At 40.9% G+C, this 27023-nt stretch overlaps 1 protein-coding gene across 1 annotated transcript; it reads right to left on the bottom strand.

Moving 5' to 3' along the window:
* Positions 1-523: 523 nt before the first annotated feature.
* On the bottom strand, positions 524-26317 carry pth2ra (parathyroid hormone 2 receptor a). Its single transcript, XM_064326723.1, has 12 exons — positions 26224-26317; positions 23293-23403; positions 22526-22650; positions 22323-22420; positions 20047-20230; positions 14505-14658; positions 13363-13423; positions 11937-12003; positions 8369-8463; positions 6975-7113; positions 3248-3289; positions 524-1838 (listed from the first exon to the last, which is right to left on the bottom strand). Exons 1-12 carry the CDS (start codon positions 26285-26287, stop codon positions 1458-1460), a joined length of 1521 nt encoding a protein of 506 aa, XP_064182793.1. The 5' UTR covers positions 26288-26317; the 3' UTR covers positions 524-1457.
* Between the last annotated feature and the right edge of the window lie 706 nt (positions 26318-27023).

Raw genomic sequence — 27023 nt, 5'->3', positions numbered from 1 at the left:
TCTCATCTTCTGGATATTGCGATCAATGGAAAAATACAGCCACCTGGTCACAGGTATTGCACACACCAGATTGGTTCTTTGGGTCATCGATTCGCAATTGTGCAATTTTTAGGGATGCCTCTCTGTCGTTCTACCAGCACAAACCCTCGGTGAGGTATTTGTCTCATTAGCGTCTATAAAAACCCCACTAATTCTTAGTAAATATGGCCCTTAAGCTGTTCGTGCCAGAATGGCACTGCATCCAACTGAGTGAGTAACGGATATCATCGATACCCAATAGGGCACACATCTTCTTACAAACAACTGATTGCTTGTTCCAGAACATTCCTGCTAAGCCCTTTTCTCACAGCCAAGAGGAAAGTCTGTCCATTAGAAGCTGAAAATACGGATTGGCTTGGTAAATGCAGATAATATATAGAAATTTATATATATATATATACATTTTAAAAAACTAAAAGAATAAAAATAAAAGAAATAAAAGAGTACACATCAGGGGAGAAGAAACTCTTTATTATAAGCACCACACACAATGACACGTGAGAGTTCACAGCTGCATTTTTTTCTTGAATAGGAATTTTGCTTTTTCTCCCCCTTCCTTTGAAAAATACCGGGACAGTCAGAAGAATGCACGGTAGAATCTTCACACAGAGCATGTCACATTATTTTTTTTGGACACACATGCGTTTCACACATACTTTACACAGAAACATATAACAGCTTCAGCACTTTGATATGTACCTGTACCTATAGGTACATGTACAGAACATGATTGTCAATAATTCTGTCTGAGAGGAAACTCTAGTCACGGCCACACAGGAAAATGTCCCCTGCTGTTATCTGGCACTCAGAAAGCCACCATGAATTCAGTGCTTTTAAGTGATGAAAACTCCCTTTGTGGAATGTCTGTTCTGCACATGTCCAACAGTGGTTATCCACAAAATGGCTAAAATTTGATTCCTCATGCAATTCACAAAGTTGCTGTGGTGTCCCATTTCACACGTCCAGAAGTGCTGCTGACACAGTTGGCTTTGTACCATGTGTGGATTCATATACAGTACAAGTACGTGAGGATGCATGAGTGTGAGATTGCGTGCATTTGTGGACTGTGTGTATATGTGTTTGTTTATGTATTTGTGTGTGTGATAATGAGTGTGAGCATGCGTGTGTGCATGTGTGCGTGTATGCATACGTGTGTGTGTGTATGTGTTGTGTTCTTGCGTGCTGTGCATGTGTGTGTGCTGTGTGTGTGTGTGTGTGTAAATATGCATTGTGTACTTGTGTGCTGTGCATATGTGTGTGCACGTGTGCGTGTGTGTGTATGTGTGTGTGTGCGTGTGTGTTTGTGCATGTGCGTATGTGTGTGTGTGTGTGTACGTGTGTGCGTGTGTAAGTGTGTGCTGTGTGTGCACGCGTGTGCTGTGTGTGTGTTCTAAAGCCCACAGCACAGCACCCTGCGCTCATAGGGTTTCCTCAGTGTCCTCCGCGCTGTTGCTGATGACGGGCGGAGACTCCTTCAGCGAGATGTCGTCCAGCTGCTTGGCGCTGTCGTCCTGCTCCTCGGGGATGGAGTGCGGAATGCTGTCGGCCTCAGAGTTGCTGAGCACGTACCCGGGCAGCGCGGTGTGCGTGCTGGCCGTGCGCCGCCCGCTGCTCCGGTACACGCGGCTGGAGAAGAGCGCGCTGGTCCGCGAGGGCCCCGCCAGCTGCATTTGGCTGGTGCCGCTGTTGTTGAGGTTGGTGAGCACCGAGCCGTAGTGGCACCGGCCGCACACCACCGGGCCCTTCCAGTCCATGGTCAGGTTCCAGCGGGTCCACGTCTTCTTGATCTCTGTCTGGACCTGAGCAGAGAGGGGGCGGCGGCAGAGGGGTCAGGTCACGTTTTACCTGTGTGTACAGGCCCTGCTGTTGTACGTGGGGATAAAAATTAATGTGGGGATAAAAAAAAGGTCATAAATCTGGGGGCCTAAAGCCAGGGGGCCCACAAAAAATACAGTAGGATCATGTTTAACTTCAATGGTGGTGTGAGATGAGATATTTTCATGGGACCTAAAAACTACTTGCGGCACCCCTGTAGACAGGTAAAATGCAAGCCATGTGAAAATGTTTCGGCAAAGATACTTATATATACCTTATGTAATATAATACACCTTATGTCTTAAGACAACATTCTGCATATGTTAAATGATAAAATATACAAGAGCCTAACAAGTATTTAATGCATATCAATACTCCGCACATTTTAAACATAGTCTATGTACTGGATTAAAAACACAGCATATTAGTCTATTTTAATTTGCATGTGTATTAAATAACATTTTCATGAGGATGGCACTATGCCATTGTCTTAATTCTTTCATTTACCCAACTTTATACTACATAAACAGTGAAACTCAATGATCTGGCTAATCCAGTATTCGTGGGATGGGCAATTGTGTTGGATGCTTAGTTCTTAAGATGTTTTGATATCGGGTTTTTTTTGTTTTGTTTTTTTGTTCATGGTCTGTATAATAGACCAAAGTGCTCTATTCTCCTTCAACTGATTGCCATCTTATGACTGTGCTCTCTCCTCCTCAGACATCAAAGGGAACTGCTTGGGCAATTAAAGACCCACTGAGACCCTAATACAAACTCAAAATGTGGGCTGTTCCAGGGTCGCCGTCGCCTCTCCTCTGTTCCTCAAAGCTTCAGTGTCGATAGTAAAATTCAAAGGGCAACCTGTGACATTTAACCGGACATTGCAATTCCCATGTGAGCCCTAAGCTTTCAAGCTTCCCAGATTGGCATTTTTATTTTGCCAAGCTTCATCAGATAAAAAGACGACATGCCAAATCTGGCCTTATCATATGTATATTGGAGTAATATTTTCTTCAAAATAATTCAATACTGGTCACCTACTTTTATTGCAGATAGCATTGCTAATTTATTTGTTTGTTGTCAGTTGCATTCAAAAGCTAATGTGAACTACCTCCTAAGGGCCAAAGTCAGACCTGTGCTTCAGTTATTAATATTTTGGCACTTTACAAAGAGGCTTAAATGACAGTGACAATAGCCTTGCTCATAACAAACAACCATGAACTTGTTTATATAAAAAGTTCAGAACTTAGATATTGTTTATTTGAAAAGCCAACTGAATCCCATATAAACTGCTATCCTCTGTCAGTCAAGGGGTACCTACATGATGATGTGAAAATTAGGCTCTCTGTGGAGCTACATCAGTATGGATGTGAGAAGCAGGAGAGACACTCACCTCCCCATTACAGTAACAGTAGATTATAGAAACGAAGAATCCCTGGAAGGGAAAAAAATATACAACTGAAAAGGTGGTTACTATTAATGAAAGCCCACTTTTCCCCACACACTCAAGTCACTTATAAATAAAATGGCATTTTGTTAGAAAGAATCGGGGGCCCTGACCTTTGAAAATGGCAGCTCACAAAGATGGCAGATAAGCATGTTGATAAAGCCGTGAATGAGATATACTGAGTCAGACCTGCACAATTCATCTTTTTTCCTCCTTCTCTCCTTCTTCTGACCTTTCTCACTCCTTTCCTCCTGTTATTCTCATTCTCTTTCATTGTCCATTTCCATCTATGCCCCAATCTCTCTCTTCCTTCCTCTCTCCCTTTTTCTACTGTTCTCTTACAATAGCTGTCATTGCAAGGCCTTGTAACCTCATGCATAGACAGAAAAAAACTGTGTTGTCAGCCTTCCACAGGGAGGTAGCGCATCCAAAACCTTTGAGGTGCACAAACTCAGACAAAATGTGGATGGTTTATGTCCATCCATCAATCCATTATCTAACACAGTGATTCTCAAACTCAGTCCTGGGGGACCCCTGTGTATGCTGGTTTTCATTCCAACCTCATCAGCAAGCCCAGAATTTTAACAAGCTGTAAATTTTTCTTAATTAGGTGCTTTTCATGTTTTAGAGCTGGGGTTCCAGAAAGGGCCGGTGTGGGTGCACACACCTGATTATACTAATCAATCACTAGAGTCATTGCTAAGCACCTTGATTAGTAGAATCAGGATCAGGTGCGTGCAGCCACACTGGCCCTTTCTGGATAAGACCGGGGACCCCAGCTCTAAAACATGAAAAGCACCTAATTAAGAAAATTAACAGCTTGTTAAAATTCTGGGCTTGCTGTTGAGGTTGGAATGAAAACCAGCATGCACAGGGGTCCCCCAGGACCGAGTTTGAGAACCACTGCTCTAACATACTTATTTCTGGTAAGGGCAGCGGGGCGGGAGGGTGTAGTTTGTTAGTGAAGCACAGTAAAGGTGCATTAGAGTGAAGCGCTCGTTGCAGGTTACCATGACAACACTCCCTCAAATTCAATTCCTGGCTGGGGGTCGATTTCATCTTTAGCTGACCGATAACGCATTTACCTATGAAACAAATGGATGAGTGAGAGGCCTGGGTTCGAATACCACCTCAGCCTCAGGCAAATCGCTAACTCGTTCGTCACACCTGCATGCATCGGGTGAGAGGCAGGAATACGCCCTGGACTGGTCTCCAATCCATCACAGGGCACACTCACACCATTCACGCACACACTCATACCTAAGGGCAATTTAGGCTCTCAAATTAACCCAACCTGTCTTTGGACTGTGAGAGGAAATTAGAGTCGGTTTATGTCCACAATACAAATATGTTTTTTCTTCAATCAATTATTTCTCCTATTTTATTGCTAAGAGTGACAGTATTACATCTCCAACAGTAAGAACACATGACCTAAAACACACTCAATATTTCAACAACATATTGTACTAAATGCGGTTCTGTAAATCTATCAGGACAGCAGAGATAATATTTAGATTCCATTATCAAACCCGAGAGAAGAGTAAGTGGCTTGGTACTGTATTCTGCATCTCAATTCCACTCTTTCTTTCAAGGAGCTGAAGAGCTAAATGGGACGCCATGCAAGTATTATGCATCTTATATTTATAAGAGAGAGAGAGAGAGAGAGAGAGACCAAAAGCAGCTTTAGTGTTGGGTCTTAGTTACCAACCTTTTGTTTGCATTTATTAAAATAATAGCTCATTCTTCCTTGTTTCGCTGATTCAGCTCTTTACGGCCAAATCGCAACGACGATAAGATCAGTGAAAAAAAATGGACAAAAATACTAAAGTCAAGCGCAGCATCACCAGCACCATAGTTTCTCTGGAAACCCCTGTCCTGTCACATTAGACTAAACTAGACAGCATTATTTGACTAGCAATGATGCAAAGTCGCTAATAACAACAGCAGCTGCAGTAGAAATCATAGAAAACATACAGTAGCTTCAAAACTTTCTGCCTCATGTGAATTCACAACACCGATCTGCAGGGCTCTTCATACAACTTTTTAAACAACTTTTACTTGGTCATTAAATGTACCAAACCCAAACTTTAAAATCTGTCATGTTGTTATGCTTATTTTGTTTGTAATAATAATAATTGTTTGTTGCAGCAAGCTTCGCTTCAATTTACTGCCATCACTGATTTCCACTGAAATTTTTTTTAACCATTTAGTCATTTTCCATGTGTTCTCAATACGGGAGGCACTGATGTGAACATACCAATTCCAGATAATTTGGGGAGAACATTGGCCAATATCGATTGTTTTGTGGTTCTGTTTCCTTAACTTTCATGAACAAAAATTTCTAATCTTGCCATTCTAATAAACACAATTTGAATTACACAACAAGTAAAGCAATTAAGTTAAACATTTATCTTTTATGACATTTCTTCACGTTCATCCAGCATAAAATGCATTCTTCCAACTGAAAGTACATTCCTGAAATATCAATGTTTCCCCTAGGATTTTTCCGGCCTGGTGGTATGCACTGGAAAACCCCTGAACTCCCTGAGAATCTATATGTTTACTCTATGTATCCTCGGAAAAAGACCAGCGGATGAATTCGGTCTTTAAATAATCTCTGAGCTCTACGGGATTCTACAGGAATGGAGACGCCTTTTTCCAAGGAGTCGATTGGTCAAAGGGCGGTGCTTTTACATGTTTCAGTCTGATAGGCTGAAAGTAACCTGCCCCAGACCAGGTTAGCTTTGCAGTGTAAATTACCATGGTGATATACCCTGATTTAAAGATAGTTATCTTTCTGATACGGCAAACCCAGGGTTAAACTTAAGTTACCCCCTAAGCTAACCCCATAATCTTGCTTAGTAGTACTCCCCTCAGGGCTCACTGTTCGCACATAGTTCGCTCTCTCGGGGCAGCTCTCTCAGATCTTTGGGCTACAGCAAGGCTTATGCCAAAGGTAGCATGAGGCTACATAACCCATGGCATTAATGAGACAACTTGAGTGGCTGATCGTCAAAGGTTTCCAGCAGCAATGCCTAAAGGTGACAGGTGGTAGACGCGAGTCCCTGTACTTTCTGCTCCCGGCTGAATCGTGCTACCGAGAATGCATATTTAACACCGTCAGGGACTTTGAGTTCGACTTTTCCCCAGTCTTTTTTTGACTGTGGTTTTTTGGGGTGTGTGTGTGGGTAGCACCAGTGGTTCCTTGAGTTATGAAGCGGTGGGGATCTAATAAGTGAGAGACTTAATTAGAACATATTTATTCAGGTGTTTGCCACACCATGTCAGAGAGGCCAGAAATAGAGCAGACACAGACAGAAATCAACAGAGGCAATATAGCTGAGTGGGTGATATTCCAGTCTGCAGACGGAACGAAGGCTCTTGTCCGTGTCCATTTTGCTCCCAGGACTAAGAAGAAAAAAACTCCACTTTGTTCCAATTCTCTAAATGCAATAGAATATGAAACCTAAGATGTGAAGCACGTCCAGTAATCTTCTAAAAAGCAAAGAATAGCTTTCAGTCTTTTCATCCCTTGGCAGAGTCTGTCATTCTGTCACACAGGAGCAGAGCACATTGTGTAAGGAACTACGAGTTACCCAGCTAATCCATTCATTAAAGTTTACCATGACCACACCTTATCCGAGCTGAAGTGCATGAAAATGACAATGATCACCTGAAAGGAGTTGAAGAAGAGCTCACAGTACATCCTCACTTCCCAGCCCATTCCCTTGAAGGTGTGCGGCATTCCCACAAACACAATGTAGTGGACCCCAAACACCAGGACCAACACCAGAGTAGACTTGGCCAGCTTCCTGAAGAGGACAGGGCAGGACAGAAGAACAGAGGAGAGGAGAGAGGAAAAGAGGAAGTGACGAGAGAAGAGAGAGGAAGAGCAGAGAGGAAAGGGGATAAGAGGAGAAAGGAATGAAGGAGAAGAGGAGAGGAGAAAAGAGAGGAGGAGCAGAGAGGGGATAAGATGAGTGGGGAGAGGAGGAGCAGAGAGAGGAGAAAAAACAAGGAGACGTGGATCTTCACAAAGCCTGCTAGATAAAAGTCACAGCAAGTACTCTTCCCAATTAACACCAGAAAATTTCAATTTGCATATCTCTTGGATGAATGTTTTTCACTGCCCTTTGAACCTGTTTTCCGGGGTATAATTGCTATGCTTATGATAAAGTGATGCCGCTGTGTCTCAGAAGCTGAATCACATGTTTGGAGGGAAATACCCATGCAGCACACACACAAAGGAATCCAGTAAAGCATATTTATTTTGCCTGTACCTGGGTTGCATCCAGTCCAGCAAAACAGTGCCTGCAAAATACTCACATTCACAGAGCTCACTGATTTTTCTGTGGAATCATGCAATCTATTTTTTCATATTCATTATAAGCACACCCATAATATGTGGCCCAATATTTCTGCACAAAGTGCATAGTTCATTCTTATTAACAATGATCATACCATATTATCTATTGACTGAGAAATGATGCAGGCAACATCATGTGTACTGTTTTTTTGTTTTTGTTGAAAAATTTACTTTCCAAAATCAAATGCCTGTTTTTAGGAAAGAACTGTGCTTCTTACTGGCATTCACATTGCACATATGCATATTAAAAAGATAAATAGAAAAAAGAAAATAAGGATTGCTGTCCTTATGATATATACTTTAAAAATAATGACCAGTGAAGTATAAATAATGAATAATGAAGATTGATAAATTATGTATTGTGATGAACAGAGTAACAGTGAGACTGACAACCATTGTGCATGTACAATGGTAAAGTAGTCAATACAAATGTAGTCAATACAAATTGGCTACATTTTCTGGCTTTTAAATGAAGGAGAATGCTACAAAGATTTTAAAAAGTACAAAAAGAATAACAAGAGACTAATGCTTTTCACGGCATGAATTCAGGCATGCTCTTATTTCCAATTGACTTGCTTATACTCAGCAAGTGCATTTTTGAATCTTTCAATCGGTTTAAGAATGCAACGGTCGTTCGCTGTGAATTTTGGCCATTTACCCGTCGTTCCTCATTCAAAAGCCAGTGGACCCATGCGGCTTACCGATATTGCTTTCTAGTGTCATAGCATCCAGCGTTTGTTTCTCGGATCTTTGTTGCCAACACTCGTACAATATTTACAAACAAGATGAAGTTCAGCTGAAAGAAAGAGGGGATGGGGGGGGGGAGGGTGTAAAAAAGATATCTATTAATTAACAGATCTACACTGTGTCGAATCTAATCATAAAACATTCTCGAAAACACACAGCTTTAATTATTTTATACTGCAAGAATAATCCGCTTTCATCTCATCCACATCAGCAGATTTTAAAAGCTTGAGCAGATGTCTGTTCCTCAGTGTCAGGCTTCTATGGTACTCTGTTACAGTAAGCCTCTGTTGGATACAAACAGACTCTTAATTACTTTAGTAAGAATGCACAATCTAGTTCAACATTGCTCCAAAAGACTACCTGTGTTGTCTTAAAACCTCACAAGAAATCAGTGATGTGGAATGCAGTTCTGTCTGAAATATATTTCAAGCAAAATCTAAATAGTAAGTCTGCAGGTACCCCTTTGGAATAAACATATCTGCTGTTTTAAATTCAAATGATATGGCAAGATACTTCATATCGAGCGATCTCAAAATGTTCTAAGCTACAGTAATAGGTCCTAATTTAAAATTCCAGTAAACATGGCCTGGAAAGATCTTTGATGAAATACAAAATACTGAGAAGGGAGTTTGTGGAAGGACAAACTCACAAAGACAGCTATGGTAAAATAGACCATTAACTTTCCGTCACTTATTTGTTTACTAAAAAAGACAGCAGTACACTGTGGCCTTATTTTTCTGCACTTTTCCCTCTCTTTTCAGAGGAACATCTCTGAATGCAGGTTCTTTTTTGGCTCATTAAAGATCAGTGGAAGCAGGAGAAAGCAAAGGAGGAGGGAGTAAAGTGCTGGTAAAGAACAAATATAGGGGCAGTGGCTCCTGCTGACTGAGGTTTCTGCGCCTAGTAGCTGAAGCGAGAGCTCTCATTCACCGAGAACAAGGCATTCCCGGCCTGAAACGAAAAGCTAAAACTGTACTTCCTGAATCTTAAAATGGAGAACTCTAATCATAGCAGATCAGTTCAGAAGGCTGGTTTTAATTTCTAACAGTGAGTGGGAGACTGCGGGAAAGCATACACGTTCTATTTGCTATAAGTGAATGTGCTAGCGCGGTGGGCTACAACCGGATATAATGACCTCTTTGCTCAACATGAATGCAACTCTTTGCAGTAGAGCAGAGTAGTGCAGCTCTTTGATTCTGTACAATTATGTACAAATATAGGCAGCAATCAACTATCTCCCACTATGATGTGAAAGTACAAAAAAATTATCATTGGGCTGCACAAGAATTTTTTCAGATGAAACAATTTCACTGGTCGTCAAGTGTAAAATTGTACACAGCAGTCTAAGTAATTTCAGAGACCTGGTTGGTAGGAAGAATCGATTTACTACTTGATTACCTGAATATAATCGATAACACTGAATAAACTGAGCTAAAGTTTGGCTAAAAACTCACACACATACACGTTAAAATGCAGACTACATTCCATTAATTTTTATTTTCTGCCCAAATTTGTTGGTTAATTATATAGGCTATAATATAATATGATATACAGTAGATGAGATAACATAATGTTTCATAATGACAGGGTCTTTTCTGTCTTGTCCTAGGGAAACTTAAATGTTACGTCAGTGATGTTGATTATTTGCTGAAAACTGTGGGGAGGGTTTTTTTTCTTTTATGTCATTACTGCACGCCGTGGGAAAAAGAGCATAGGGACAAATCTGGTAACTTTTTGGGGCAGCATCACCTTGGAAAACTCGCCTATACTGCTTGTTGGGTCTGGAGTCTACCCTGTGCTAGCTATCACTCTACAGATCACATAACACTGACTTTTTAGTGAGTGCAGAGAGAAGCGAGTGTAGCAACAGCTAGGTGGTATGCTAAAATAACGGTAAGACAATTGGGACACATATATCTTAGAGATTCTATATTTGAACAGATCAGACGGACGTATGTGTTTCCATGGCATTTGTTGTTGAACCAGTGATCACAGATCAGTTTGTCACCATTGCTAAATCACACTGAACCTTCTGTGCTATGAAAAACCCCACACATAAAGTAGTCTAATATATAATCACATCTCTAGATCGGTTTCCTTTGAATGAATGAATTATGTATTCATGGACATAACCATACTATGATAACACTATATTGTCATGTGAATGCAGATTCTAGGCCATCTTATAAACATATTTTGGCTCATAAACACTAAAGGATTCAATACAGATAATACAGCCTGTAAATAGGCTGATACACTGCACTACACTGAAAGAAGACTACAGTGATTGATATGCACTATAAAATAATACATTAATTAAATAAATTAAATTAAATGTAATGTTTATGGTTGCAATTTCAGAAAATCTCCTTACTTCATGTAATGCATGTTTTCATATGCAAATACATATACAATGATATCAAAAATATGCAAATTAGCATATGGGGTCAACTAACGACTTCTAGTGAGTTTTTGCGCATGAGTTATCTACTTTCCATGGAAAAACGTTTGCAAGAGTGGTTCAACCACTGCCATAGTTGTGTATTTGTGCAACATGAACCTGTTGGTGGTCGAGGTCCATGAAGTTTGGTTACTCTATCTACTGTTCCTTGTATGATTGCGGGTAATACCCGCAAACGTGTTTGTGGGTAATATGTGGGTAATACCCACAAACATGCAGGGAATAGTAGATACAGTAGCCTACCTTCATGAGCCTCGATCACAGGCTGGCTCAAATTGCATGAATCTACTATAGGTCATTCAATTTTAAATAAATAAATATTTATATAAGTAGTAGTTCGACTTCTTTTGTGTCTCTCTCTCTCTTCCCGCAGGCTGTGTTTTAATGCACAGTAAAATGTCCAGTGTTAATTCAACTCTAAACAGATAACATTTGGTCACACTCTTATCTGTTAAGAGTTAAATTTACACTGTTAGAATTGAATTAACACTGGACATTTTACTGTGTAAAAACCGTATCTAGTGGGAATTTGCAAGCACTCAGATTGCATGAGCACTTTCAGCATGCATATCTAGTGTAAGACAGGGGTTAGACACGAGGCGCAGGGCAATCAATTCCAAAAGATTTTCCACACCGTAGTTCTTGACCAGGACCGTGTTTGAAACAGCTTACTTGCATACTATTTAGTATATAAGCTGAGCATACTAGATGAGTAAGTTGGTGAGTAGGCAACATTTACTGGAAGTGTAGTACACTTAAAATCCCTGGATGATGCACTTATTTCTGGGCTTTTGTAGAGTGTATTCGGGGGCACACTTTTCAGGAAGTAAACCATACTTTTTAGGAGGTCCCACAGAGAGGAAGAGGCAGAGCCATCTAATCGCTCTGGCTTTTCGTGTGATAGAACATAGGATGAATATATATCAAAACTCTAGTGATCTGTTGCTTCACTCTCATTATGCCTCGATATGGAATAGACCTTTTTAAAAGTGACCCTGTTCACCCAGTCTGAACACTGAGTGCACGTGTTTTCTGAACATTGTCATATTTTATTGACTCACCCCAATTGCTGTTAAAATGGGAACCTGATATATCCATTTAATGTTGCCGGCACTTAGCTCCCAGCAGCTGCAGTAAAAATGGGGGAGAGAGAGGAGGGGGGGGAGAGAGAGAGAGAGAGAGAGAAAGAGAGAGAGAGAAGCTTATAATGTTTTCAGCAGAGAATGGCCTAATTAAGTCTTATTTGCGGGGTAGAATTATTTTAAATGAATGTCAGTCTCTATCTCTATACACTACTGAATGATTTTAAAAGGACATTTGATTCTTGGCCTCACTGCACAAATTGAGATAGATTATTATACTTTGATGAGTCTGGTGTATTAAGGGTTAATACCAAATTTTCACTTTAACCGATTACTGTGCCAGTTGGTTATATCTATCCATCCGCTTGATGGATAGATGGTTATTTTCTCTGCTGTCAAGAAATTCTCTAAATAAAACATTACAAAATAAAGGTAACAAATAGTTCAATTGCAAAAAACGAACTATCCGTAACCTGTTATCATCATCATCATCATCATCATCATCATCTTGCAAAAATGAACTACAGTCATGGCATACAGCTATTTTTAAATGGTTAAATGTTTTTTAAAATACCATTTTATAAAGGAGCAAGTCAAAGTGAAGTAAAAGGAAAACATCCTCCATTTTTTTTGGAGAGATTCAGCAGCTCCTTGAAAGTCTGAAAGACTATTCCAGAGAACATCCACAGAAAAAGCATGATCTCCTTCCTGTTGAAGTCTAGATGTGGGAGTCTTGAGGGGGCTTTATTTGTTCATTTTCATGGATGACTTTGTTCAGGAGTGCTTTAGAAAGTCAACAATGTATTCAGGTGTCAAACCATGTTGTGGCTTAGACATAATCGAATAATTAAATTAAATTATCAAAATGTATTCAAAAAGCAGCTGGCAGCTAGTGAGGGGAAGCTGGGTAAATGTGTGTTGTTTTGATTGATTTAGATAAAAGCCTGCTGCTAAACTGTGTACCAGCTGGAGGTGAAAAAGAACATGAGACTCTTGTACATAGTACTGCTGTATTCCAGCCAAGAGAAAATAGACGCATGCATTACATTCATAGTGTCTTTAAAGGCTGGATTAACTTCTTAGAATGTTGTTCAAGATTCAGATTCAGATTCTTGGTAGAATATTTAACACTACGGGCTGGTTTAGTCCAAAATTAAATTTCCCTTTTCTGTGGATACCTCCATTGGGGAAATGTTTTTGGTCCAAGACTCGGCTTAATCCCTGTCTGGGAACCCGGCCCTACAGGTTAGGGACTAGGTTAGGGTTTAAATCTGGGTTGAATTTGATCATATCAAGAATGAGATTGTTTGATCTTTCTGATTTTGTGTTTTCGCTCAGATCACATGACAGGTACTGTATATGAGGGTGTCCAACGAATATGGAAAGTGCTTGATGTGTTTCTTACCGAGCGTCTGCTAACGTTGCCCGCACAACCGCCCACGCAGCCACAAAGAGAGCAGGAACACCTGGAAGAAGAAAGAAAAACGAAGTACATTTTAAAAATAGAAACATTATTCTTTATGTTTTGTATGATTTTTTTAAAAAGTGGATTGCTTTATTTACCCTGCTGTTCTTGCGGCCAAGGCAAACATATTTATTTCACAAGAACATTCTAAAACAGATTTCTGGTTTGTGTGTGTGCGTGTGTGTGTGCATGAGCTGGGTTATATTTCTGGGATACTCAGCAAGTACATTGCAGTTCAGTTTTATTTCTATAACACTATTTACAGGGACACTGTCACAAAGATGCTTTATGGGAAAACCGCAAATACTGGGCCAGGTAAAGAACTGCCTGGTGGGAAGAAATCTCAGGAGGATCCCAGATTAGATGGGGAACAATACAGTCTGAGGTATTACACCAGAAAGACCAAGAAAAAAATTATGTATTACAACAGTGGTTCCCAACCTCGGCCTTGGGGGCCACCTGTGTACGCTGGCTTTTGTTCCAACCACAATTGGAATGCCAGAATTTTAGCAAACTGTTACTTTTTCTTAATCTGGTGCCTGTATAACCTATAACCTACTTCTCACACACAAATACACTGCCTGTCTAATCTGTAATGTACAGATAGAATACGCATATGTTGCCTGTATAATCCAGAGCCTACAGAGCACACACATACACTTACTTTATATATATCATATCTTTTTAGTCTCTCCTATATTTGAGGGGCAGGAGTGGGTGGCGGGCATAGCTATAGGGTCTCTGGTGGACTGAGCGGTTAGTGCTGTCACTAGATCATCATTGGTAGTGCTGTGTTAAACTGAACCGGTCATGGTCTGGTGATGACTGTCTCAAGCCTGCCCTCATGGCTGCGTTGGCCCCTGCCTCTGTTTCCCTTAGCTATGCTGCCATAGCCTTATTCCACCGGGGTTTTCCTTATTGCATGCAGGCACCTCTCTCTCTTCTGCTCTGCTTGCTAATCTACCATTTGTACCCCCTAACAATGTGTTTTTTCTGGTCTTCCTCGGCTCTGGGCACCTGCCCGGAGCTCCAGCCCAAGTTTACTGAGCTGTGTGACTCATGGTCTGAGGTGGCAGACTCACCCCACCCGATCAAAGTGAAACCCCACAGGTACTTGTTGTCGGAGAGGAAGGCCATAAAGATGAGGCTGTGGAGGTACAGACCCTCCACCAGGATCCAGTAGTAGTTAGTGGCCAGGAAGTAGATAAACAGAAACACTGTGATCTTGCACCCGATCTGTCAAGGGCAGAAAGGAGAAACAAGACAACAACAAAAGAATAATGATAACAACAACAACAAATAGTAATTAATGTTGTTTGTATAGCACTAGTCAAACAAAATGCATTTCAATGTGCTTTACATCAGACAGAAAAATCAATGTAGAGCTGGGCTTAGTAGTATGTGGGGGCGGGAGGCAATTCAAATGCTGCACGCACGGTGAATAAATGTAACTTAATAATGATTCATTTCAAATCCTAATTTAATTTAAATTTAAATTTAAATAATACTACACATGAAAAATATTTAGTAAAGGCAATAGTGACACTGATACATTACGTGCCAAATCTCTGTAACCTGTTTACAAATGTGTTTGGGGAAAGAAGACTGGTGTAATTTTTCTGTTTTGATTCTTCAATGCATAATGATAAGTTGTTTATTATGTCTCCTTGGGGAAATTTGCCTTGCATCTCAGAAACAAACAAGGGCCGACTGATCACAATGTTCTCTTGCTCTTCGTCACAGTCTAAGACTTGGGAACGATATTTTGTTACGACTGCATTTCACAGGCCACTTAATGCACTTTCCATGTTCGCTGTTAACCGAGGGTCTAATTGCTCTTCAGTTGTAATACAATGCTGCTAAATCACTGAAATAAAAAAAAAAAAACCTTCTAACTTTCCTGTCTCGGTTGTTTAAAAGGGCAGAGCTCATCCTTGCACATGTCAAGTGCTCTGACAACAGCTGACCCGCAGAGACATTAGTGTCTGTTGTAATTGCATAGCAGAGCTGCGTTTGGCAACAGCGTGGCTTTCGCTTGCACACACACGCAGAAGGGCTCAGCAGCACGTAGGTCTTTCTCTTCAAGCAGAACCGTTAAATCGTTCAAAGAAGCGGGGGGACGACCCACCAGATACACCCTGCTTCCCACCGCAGACCCGCAGTCTGTGTGTACACTTCCTCTCTCTGCTGAGGAGGAGGACGCTCCTTAAGTACCCCGGGGGCTGCTAATAAGTTCGGTTCATATCCTCGAAGCTGTGCCCGCTGAGGGGAGAGCTGGAGAAACACGGGACGCTGGGAGCGTGTCACGAATCGACGGCGCCTCAAAGCGAGGAAAGCGATGCTAACAGGAGTGTGAGGAACCCGGAGGCATTGCTCAGAATCAAAGTGCTCAGTGCTGAAACACTCACCTTTCTGAGTGAAATGCCCCACAGCGGCGGTCGCACTTTAAAAGAAGTGCACCTCATAAAGGCTTTGTGCAGTATATATAACGGCTTCATAAACATGGCATAATGGTGTCATAGATCATACATAAGCAAATGCCACACTTCGCAACATAACACCTTCATGTGCAATCAAATTTGGCATAACCAACAATGTCAGCAGGCTAATGGCTAAATGTTATAAAGGGCGACATAAAACATGCTCATGTAAGATACTAGGCTAACTGTGACATAACTCATGATGTCACTTGACGTCATGGCACAGTCCAAATCATCCAGAGGGAAGTCAGTCCCCTTGACTCCTCACGCACACAATATTCTGTGACAGTACCACTAATGATTTTAAAAGCAATACCGCAAATTATGAATGTTAATGGTTTTACTTTGACCAGTAGACTACTACAATAAGCATATAAATAGAGGCAAATAGCTTAACTTTAATGAAGTTGAAACTGGTTTCACTTTAAAGGGAAACTGGTTTTGCTTTAAAGCAGGTACAGTAGAATACATTATTAAGCTTCTGTGGAGATTATAAAGATAGACCTTAGCAATATAAATGTTAACAAAGGTTTCATTTTAAAGGACACACAGTAAAATACTACAAACAGCTTCTATGAATCATGTATGAAGAAGAACCTCAGCATAAGGAATACTGAAAGGGCTTCACTTCAAAGGATACACAGTATAATGATACATAAAGCATCTATGAAGTATTTTGAAAGCAATACCACAAAATTGTGAATATAAAATGATTTCACTTTAAAGGCTGTGAAGCAGACCTCATTGAACATCAATGTATTTATCATAAGGCAATACCTTAGCTTTATGAACAATGAAAGTGGTGTCACTTTAAAAGATGGACTTTACAGGAATACGAGAATATTACATAATGCATCTATGAATGATTTATAATGAAATACATGAGAATTAGGACAGTGACACTGGAAAGGATGTTGCTTTATAGGATGCATGTCACTGCACTGTGCAGTAATATGCTAATAAAAGGAGTAGCTAAAGGTTCATGAAGGAAAACAGAACAGAAGTTATAACTGGTATTAGGATAGAAAGTCATTAGATGTTGAACAAAAGCATATGCGATGTAGAGGCAGGGACATCACCTCAGAGTCCAGTGGATGGAACAAACCTGGAAGGACTGAAGGTTCATATCACTTTGTGAGCCAAGAGTAGGTGAGAGTTTTTAAAGGGCATTTTCATCACTAAGTTGTTTAGTAAATTAGCTATTGCAGCACTACGTGGCACACTTTTAGTATGAGAGATACTGTATTTACTACCATTGTTACAGGAGGCAAGGGGACTAACTTCCCTTAGGTTGATTTGGATTGTTTCATGACATCAAGTGACATCATGAGTTATGTCAAAGCTTAGCGTAGCATCCTGCATATGCATGGTTTATGTCACCCTTTATCATTTTGAGCCATTGGCCAGGTGACATTGTTGGTTTATGCACATTTGGCATAACATGATGCATGTTATGTCACCCTTTATGAAGAATGATATTTGCTTATGTATGATTTATGATGCCGTTACGTCATGTTTATGAAGGCATTATATATGGTATATAAAGACTTTATGAGATATGTTTCATTTAAAGCGTGACTGAGGCGGTTAACATTTTGATATAAAATGATTTTCTCATCCTGTTATGTACATGTTCATCTGTCATAACAGATTTTAGAAATACTTGACATCATGATTTTTTAAGGACAATGTTTTAACATTTACATGGATATTCTGTGGCATGTAGGACACACTGGTTTGTTGGAGACAACCCTGGGTCAAATATGTATTTGCTTTGGATTCAAATATTTTTCTACGCTTTACTGATTTTGTCTGGTGTATTGGAACCAATTAAATACTCTCAAAAACTACAAACCCTGCCTTCTGGTCATATTGGCAGGCTCAATTACACCAGGCAAGATCAATGGAGCATAGAAAAATATTTGAATCCAAAACAAATACGTATTGGACCCAGGTCTGGTTGGAGAGCAAATATACCTGATCTTTTAACGCATTGATCCATCATCACTTTAATGCCAAATGACGAGCAGGTGTTGAGGGTACGATTTAAAAAAATCTTTGGGATGACTTGTCTGAGGATTTTAAGTTCTTACAGAGGCTCTAACCACAAGGCATTCTGACCTGGCCAACCACTGGCCCATCTGATAATGTCTGTCAGTGGGAACTGGGCCAAACCAGGCTAACAGTCGCAGTCTTAATTTAGTGTTTTGTTATTTTCTTTATTCGTTATTTTCGTTAGTAGTTAAGATAACACATGTTCTACTGGTGTGGTTGCATGGAATGGAATGATGGGATAGAATGGAATTGGAAACATGCCCTTGTGTTTAATTAGGTAACGACCGAAAGGAGAACAGAAGGACATGCCGGGTCTCTCAAATGATTGAGGAGGTTTACTGCTGCATTGGGCCACCTTTTCCAAATTTGCACAAAACCGTACTTAATGATACTGATTTTAACCAAACTATGGCAACACACGACGGGGCTGTTTGCTTCTGAGCCGGTGCTTGGATTGGTCAAGGCCGAGCAGGTGGCGTATGGTGGTGAGTGCCCCGGTGTATTAGCTTGGGTCATTTCTATCCTGCAGCTGCTTTCAGAAGCACAGTCATAACCCCCGACAGGTGAGCATAACAGTGAGAGCTACACAGGATCACTGCCCACATATATTAGTAATGGCTTTGGAAAAAAAAAAAATCAAAGCCTTTGCAATGCAGATTAAGGTCTGCATAACTGCGTGCTGAAGGCTACATTTGGGGAGAGCTGATCTGATTACCAATGATTTCCTGTTTGAACGAAACTTTAAGAGAACATAGATTTCAGTAGCTTCTGGCAACAACTGCTCAGCTATTCTGTTTGTGCAGCGCATTAATTGACAGGTTGATTCAAATCAATCACTGGCATTAATCTGAAAAGACTGTCAAGTACATAATGTAAATTTTTTAACAAATACATAAGTGTGAACATGATTTGCTCGTCCTTTCACTAAACTTTTACAGTGCTTTTACACCAGACTTGTCTCAAAAATATCATGATGGATATCGCCTTGGATACCGTTCTATTGTGCACCTGAGTACTGCAATATGCAGCAGTTTGGATGAATAAAGGGAAGCGTTGTGCGCCAGGCACTGCTGCTCTCCAGCTGCCATTTAACGTGACTGCACTACAGGGTGATACATGAATGCTCTGTCCCTGGTTCAAGTGCATGCTCAGCTTGGCTCAATAGCTCCACTCATCATCCTGAATGACCAGGTCCGCAGTCCTCACAGTAGTGAACAGACACCGATTCCATACGAGCAAAACAAGAGCACTGACCGCATGGCGAAGAATGGTAAGCAATCTCACGATTAAAGTTGCTCGAGCTGATACCGTAAGTTGAGGAATTGCTTACAAAGTGAAACAGATCTTAAAGTAAGGGACTGATATTTTAAGGATGTCCTATTGCTGTTTACATGCTTTCAGAATACTGAAGGGCTAATATTGAAAATACAAAGGTGATTTACAGAAACATGCGTTTGGAAGTAGGAGGCAGGTGAGATTTCGTTGCCTACAGAGCTGGCGGGGGTGGTCTTTTCCCGCAAGCAGGATGTTTTTGATTGTCCTTGCCCTCCGACATTCCTGCGCAAGCCCGTGATTCACCCTCATATAAAGCATCTGCTGTAATGTGGAACGACATGTAATAATGCATACAGCTCTGGTTTTTCGAAAGAAAAAAAGGACCTCAGCCTTTGTGCGAAGCTTCTCACTGTGAATGCCTTTGCCCAGTGAATACTTACTCTCCTGTGTTATCCATTCAGCTAGTGTGCTGAATGGATAATTTACCAAATGAAAAATCATCCTTTGTGAAAAAAAACATATCGGCACTGCACATCTCATGGCCACTACATCCTCACTGCAGCCTTACAATTTCCACAAGTTTAAAAGAAGGGAAGTGCTGGTAGAACTATTGTTGTTAGAACAGCAGGGGGGAACAAGCAAGGCTTTACTAAAAAAAAAAAAAAAAAACACTGCAAACTCATGATTATCACCCACGTGTGTTGCTGTTCAAGTTTTTGTCAACAAGTTCACTGGGGGCTTAGTAATTTGAATTTGGGGGAGAGAGAGGATTGGGAGTCTTGAATGTATTGTCTGCGGAAGAACTGGCACTCACATACTGAGACTTGTCCAGGGGTGCCACGGAGATGGTCTTGAGGTTATCCATGAGCGCGGCATCAAAATCCTGCAGTCCAACATTGGTGTGGACGACTCTGTCCTTGATGAAGATGCTGATGGCTCGCAGCATGAAGGACACAAACAGGTGGATGTGGATGTAGTTCCTGGTGCAGTGAAGACGTCTGAGGGGAAAAAGAGATGACATCACATCTAGTATTATAACCCCACTGATGCGCTCTTCCAAGCTTGGAAACATGTTTCATTCAGTCTGAGGATCATTTTTTCCTCTAACTGAGCATGAAGCAGCAGATGCACATTTTGTGATATGACTGACTGTCTTTGATGTATCCTTTTGTAACACCTTTCCTGGTTACACTACAACGCTCTGACAGCCACTGCTTCACTCTGCTCTCGGTTTCCATTTTAAAGATATTTCTAAAGATTCTGTTTGTAAGGCAGCTGGAGTCATTATTGGGAAATGAAACCCCGAGGAAAGTATTTTAAGCCTTTCAGGGCCATTTGCTTCATATTTCTCCTTGGCATGTGTTTGTAAGTACAACAATCTAAAACAAGTAAAAGTAAATGCTAAATAAAAAAGTGTTGAGATGGTCTGAGTCAATGTGTTCAGGGTTAATGTATTTTGTGATGTTCCTAACAAGAGGCACAGCTGCAGGAGTCCTTCATTTATGAGATCTCCTCATTTTAATGAGCATGGTACTGTGCTCAAAAGTGGCTAGAGCAGCACCAACAATGAACTCAAATATCATGTGTTACTTCTACCAGCAGTGCAAACAGCCAGTTAGCATGTCTGGGGAAGACCAGGTGGGCACTGAAGAGCAAGCTGGCACTGAGGAAGACCAGACGTTTTCAAGATGGCGAACGTTTGCGGCGAACAGAAAAAAGTCTGAATATGTTTGAATATGTTCGCGAACGTTAGTGAACTGTCGCCATCTTGAACGCACGTCAGGTTGGTTGAAATGTGTTGCTTGAGCCTGAGTCTGAGATGATGATCTGTTCTACATGGATTCTCTATTCTGCATTAGAGAAGAATAGTGTGCTCCTCAGTACTGTACTGAGTGTTTATTCACTTCCTTAAATGGACAAATCAACTTTTTCAGACATCATTTCTTATTCTTATTACATTTTCTGGACATCCAGTGCAATATGTGATCAACGTTATTAAATTTTTAACTGGCAAAAAATGTTGCTTACTCAGATGAAGTGAGACTTAATATAACAGTGCAACTGTGTTATTACAATTGAACCATTGTGTCAGGATGTGTGCGGGGTTTGGACCAAAACGCAGAGGGGGAAAAACTCAAAAATCCAAAGATCAGAGAACAAAAGACTTTACTAAAACAAGGAAACAAAAGGGAACAAAAAACCTTGCAGGGTAACTTTCAACAAACGAAGGGAAACCTTAAAACAACACAGGAACAAAGAAAATCCAGAAAATACAAAACACAAGGAGACCAGAACATGGGCAGTAACACATGGAGCAGGTACTTGAGTAGGGGCGCACAAAACAACCAGACATAACCACAAGGATCCAGCACCTGAGTCAAGGAAGAGGGAAACTTAAATAGAACAGACACTGACGAGACACAGGAGGGCACCATGAACAATCAGGCCACAGAGAGGGAAGGGAAAACGAGACAACCAGCAAACACTAATTGGATAATTGAAAATAATAATACAATTAAACAGGACACAAAACCGAAGTGCCGCCATCTGGCGGCCCAACAAGGAAACACGGACAGGAACACAGAACCATGACACATTGACTCTTGATTGTGGATTCTGGGATGGTTTTAACCTCTTATCTAGTAACCTAAATGAGGAACTGAGCGCTCAGAGTTGCAGGGAACATCACGTGGACCTAACACAGTTTTCAGTGGACAGGCTCTGAAAATGGGATTTTACTCTATTTTAAATCAGACCTACTTTAAATGCACTTTCGGTTCTCTCATTTGTACACGGCCAATCAAAATCCCAAGACTGTACCTTGTCAAGTCTCCATAGCAACACTTTAATTGCACAATCATTAAAATAAATGATTCTCACAACATTCTATCTTCCAAAAAGAAAAGAGAAATTATTGTAAATGTTGCCTTCTATCAGTTGAGGGAGAAATAATGGCTGACTCTTCCAGGTTATGCCTTAAAGGAACATGCTGTTGGTGCTTTTCTCTTGATCGTTCATTTTTTGCAGAGAAAAACCTGGCGAAGAGAAGGCTTTCAAATGTCAAACGTGAAAAGATATTTGCGGTCCTACCTGAAGTACCCGATGATGAAGATGGCCACTAGCAGAGAACTGAAGGACACTGCATATCCTACAGTGTACATAATGTAAAGACGCTCAAAGAACTCCTCCTGAACACACATGGAGAGAAAAAAGAGTGTTTGAAAGCAGTTTTTATAGAGCCCCATTCCAATCCCCTTTCACCTCAGATTTTATAAAGAGCTGCCCTGACTTACTTTCCCGCCCTCATGGTTGTTTGGTTGGAGGAATCTCAAGCAGTCTGAATAGTTTGTCCAGGTCCGGTTCAAGCTCTCAACAAAGACCCAAGAGCCATTGATGTCACATTTTCTGTATGCATGACCTGGAACACACACACACACACACACACATGCACGCGCACATACACACACACACACACACACACACACACACACACAATGAATTGACTGGGTTGAATATCAAGTACCTAAAGCTACAGTAGATTTAATAAAAAGGTCACATTTATAACCTTGTTGAGAAATTAGCTAAAGGCTTTGCTAAAAGAAGAGTTGTTTTAAGTTTTTCATCATGAGGCATTACATTAATACAAATACAAAGCCTTTTACATATTCTTTTCACCCACTGCCATCTTTTTAAAAACGTTTAATGAAACACGTTTAATGCTTTTTATCTCCCTAATTTCGAATGCCCACTCATGTTCATGATGCACCCCTCATCATCTGTGCTGTTGATTCAAATGCATATCCAGGCACTGCTGCCCACAAGGTATGCAATCTGAAGCATATTATGTCAGTTTCTTTTACTGTTTTATTTTCTTTTATTTCACCGATTGTGACTTGGCATCTTGCAACCTCTCAGCCATGCCACCCTCGAAAAGCAAATTAACTGTAATCTCAACATGTTTTACCAGATGCAGTCAAAAAAGCACACACAAAAACACATGCATGAACACACACACACACACACAGATACCGGTGATTCTTAAATGAAGAGTAGGCCCTACCATTGTGATTGAAGTCATAGACGTAGCGTGGGCATTGGACCTTGGTGACAGCACCCGGGGAACCCCGTGGCCAACAGATCAAGCCGTCCCACCCGGGAGGGCAAAGGTCATCTGGGTGAAATAGGAGCGGGTGGGTAGCAGACAGTTATGTACATTTAGAGCAGTCTGACCCAGTACAGTATGAAGTCATCATCTGCAGATATTATGTTTTTCACTTTCAATAGAACCCCAGATGAAAAACTAGAAAGCTGTTTTTTTTTCTTTTTCAGATTCTGCTTTTGTGTGTCTATGGTGGGACTTCCTGATCTTCTCCATTAATGGTGTGGGGGTAAGGCGTGGATCTCATATTGAGCATTTCCTAGGTCGCTCAGTGCAGACTATCATTTCAAAAAGCACATGACTTATTTGTGTCTTTGATGGAGGACAGAACGTACTGCAGACAGCTCTCGTAGCAGCCTCTCATGCTCAAATTATCACATGCACACATTACTAATGGAGTGCCTTTTTTAAATTGACAGTCGTGCTTCTCAGGTGCTTTTTGCATGTTATCTTTGCTGCAGCTCACAGAATTGTGCTCACCCTCCGACACCCCATCCTCAGCCTGCGGCTTGGATCTACTTGTAGGTGTCTAGTAGGGGATATGTTCAGTGCTCCCTGTTTGGCAGGTTAGTTCATGCTGATGAGTGCACAGATGCACCTAAAGCAAATCCATTCAGTGCCAAACCAAAAATAATTACTTTGCATAATCATGAGTATATTTCGTCTAAATTTGTAAGTTGTCCTGAATGAAACGACAAAAACAAGAATCTATTTTACCAGTGATTACCCCCAATTTTCTACACATTTCCGACTGCATTTAGCTTCAGAAGGAAACAATTGAGTGGAGTGAATAATAATTATTAAACACTTTAGTAACCCTCTTTTGCTGCATATAGAAATAGTGTCCTTCCTGTTGGGTGACTGAGTGAATTTGTGCTTTCACTCCTGGAAATGTGTGATTTAATAACTCTATCCATTCCATTAGGCAGGGTTCCAAGGGCTTTCAGTGACCCTGTGCAACAATTTTTAAAAAAGCATCTCAAATTGAAAAGCTTCAAAAATATAACCAATTTGTTTAGTTTTTTTTTTTCAAAATAACTATTGACAGGCATGGAATGTTCCGCATTGGTATCTGCTGTACGTAATTTCAACCCTTGTTCTTCTTGCTAAGAGAGGCCCTTTGGCCCCATCAACCACATTCATCAGGTTGGGTTTGCTTGATTGTCTGCGTTCACATGTTAGCCATTTAGCGAGTGTTCTTATCCAGAACAATTTATGTATTTACACAGTATGAACAGTTTTCTGAACATACTGAAGCAGTTATTTTGCAAAAGAGTACAATCTCAGTGCTCAATCTGGGAATGAAACTCGCAAACCTCTATATTATAAGCTCACGTCCTCACGCCTAGATTATAAACTCACGTGTGTGCATAAATTCTGGTGCCTCGATTTCATTTGGTTTTAAAGAGGATGGATTTATGTTCCCCTGTCCTCTCCAGGAGACAAAGTACAGTCCGGACATTACCACACACAAATTCAGGATTTTATTATTTCTTTATAGTAAAAACTTCAAAAAGCTTGCCTACACAATCACATTTACAGTTTACAGTGAAAATTTCCATAGCCTTGCACTTGTGCCCTCTCCCTTTGCTCGGATGCAGTAGACTCACTGGTGTAGGCTACTTCTCTGCTCAGCAGTACATGAATAGACACTTTGAAAATCATGGGTTGTCCCAGATTATTTAAAGATCAACATTTGCAGTACTGATTTCAGACATTATATCTAGCTAAGCATGCTCACAATCTTTGATTGCTGTCTGGTCATATTATAATTCTTTCTGAGGCGGAGCTCCTTATCTTAAATGCTCAGGATCAGCTGAATTTATTGCCTAGTTGCTTGCAAATCAGTTTAAAGCCAACCTGAAAAAGAGCTCACAGGATACCATAATTGTTTTTTTCCGTTGAAATATATTACCATTAGGGATTTATCATTTGAACGGAGTCAATAGGGCAGGAAAAAAACATGCTCTCTCTGAAGTGCGATCAACAAAACATAATGATTGATTCATTTCATGTAGAGTGGACGTTTCCCTGCCTCTGCTTGTAAAACGCAAGCACCAGGTGTGGAGGAACGTGTCTACATACATGTGGTTTTCCGTATTTTTGGAATTCACAACAATTAATTGTAAATTTGTTTCTCCTGATTCTGAATCACAGTCAAAGCAAAGCCTGACAGGCAACAAATCTGTAAGTCCATTTCTGTTATTTCTCTGTGAAGAAGAAACCACACCGCCTGGCTTCTCCCTGAGTGTGAGAAACCACGCCCCCTGGCCTGTCCCTGCGTGTGAGAGACCACGCCCCCTGGCCTCTCCCTGCGAATGAGAAACTTCATGGCTCAGCCGTGCCAGTCTGACGTGTATCCAACCCACTCTGCTCTTTTCAGAAGCCCTGTTTATTCTGAAGAGGGCTGTGATTGAGGATATGCAGACCTGCTGTTGAAAAAGGTAGTTTTGACTCAGCAGGGCAGGGTGTGGGTTTGTGGGTTTGTCCCAGCAGGAAAGCAGGAAGCATAACAGAGAAGGAGATGACTATAAAAACCCCACGAAGAACTGCGGCGGGGGGGGGGGGGGGCGGTGAGGAGGGGAGCTGCATTTGCTTAATAGGCACGGCATGAAGATGAAAGAATCACTGTCTGAGGCATCACTGTCTGAGGCTGCGAAGTACAAAGGTTTCCCTCCTGAGTCATCTCTGGCTGACAGTGCAAAGTATCCTGTGATTACCCTCGAGGACCCCCGATACCCTCAGAACGCGTTTCTCCACAGAGGCTATAAAGGGACAGCGAGCTCTCTAACCTTGATTTTTTTAAAAAGAAGGACTAATGGAGGCTCTTACCTGTAGGGTCCTGTAAGGAGACGTTCTGATGACACTCGAGTTTGACATCATACAGGAGATACATCTGTTCCTGCACTGTAATGCCCCCGTCTGAGCTGCCCTGCGGAACACAACCATTCCCCCATTTCAGAAACAGTCCCAGCAGAACTCTCCTCTCCGCTCGGCACCGAAACCGCAAACTTCACCGTCAGAGGTTGCCCCAGCGATTCCTCCTCGCCTCACAGAATGCATCCGGTTTGCATGTACACCTACAGTAGAAGTCGATCGTTCCTAACCAGCAAGTCAGTGGCACCGAGAAAACAACCCTTTACACATTAAAGCGCCCAGCTGAAATAGCACTGTATAGCAACAAACCAGCATTAGAGCATCAGGAACAAAACGTTCATACACAACATTAAATATAACATTCATAATTTAGTCAGTGCATTTTTCATCAATATGACAGAAAAGGAAAGCTTGCTAGTCACATTTGTAATGAAGTTACATTACAGGTTTATCATGATGATACTGGATAAACTGGTTCATACTGTATCTCAGTGTGAGCACTCCTATTTGTAATGCCATTGTACCTTCTCCCAATTTAGAGACTAAAACACATTCATGTAATTATAATTAGCTCCTTACATGTTAGATAATTATCTCAAGTTGCCCACAGAAGAAGAGCCTGACATTTTCGAACCTATTTAAATTTAAACCATAATTAAAAAGTGGATTGCAGCTCATTTTCATATTTTGTCTTATTCAATAATGTGAATGAGTACTAATGAGTATATTTTTACTTGATCAAATTGCTAATGTCA

The sequence above is a fragment of the Anguilla rostrata genome, chromosome 3 (assembly GCF_018555375.3).
Source record: "Anguilla rostrata isolate EN2019 chromosome 3, ASM1855537v3, whole genome shotgun sequence".
NCBI classification, from domain to species: domain Eukaryota; kingdom Metazoa; phylum Chordata; class Actinopteri; order Anguilliformes; family Anguillidae; genus Anguilla; species Anguilla rostrata.
This window is presented reverse-complemented; position numbering and strand designations above follow the sequence as displayed.

Bases quoted from the DNA above. Each gene is read 5' to 3' on its own strand.
- pth2ra (XM_064326723.1), bottom strand. From the start codon at position 26,287: ATGTATCTCCTGTATGATGTCAAACTCGAGTGTCATCAGAACGTCTCC. The intron at 22,651-23,292 runs GTAGGGCCTACT...TGTGTGTTCCAG, and splicing joins CTATGACTTCAATCACAATG to GTCATGCATACAGAAAATGT. The intron at 20,231-22,322 runs GTAGGACCGCAA...TTTTCCCCTCAG, and splicing joins TTCATCATCGGGTACTTCAG to ACGTCTTCACTGCACCAGGA.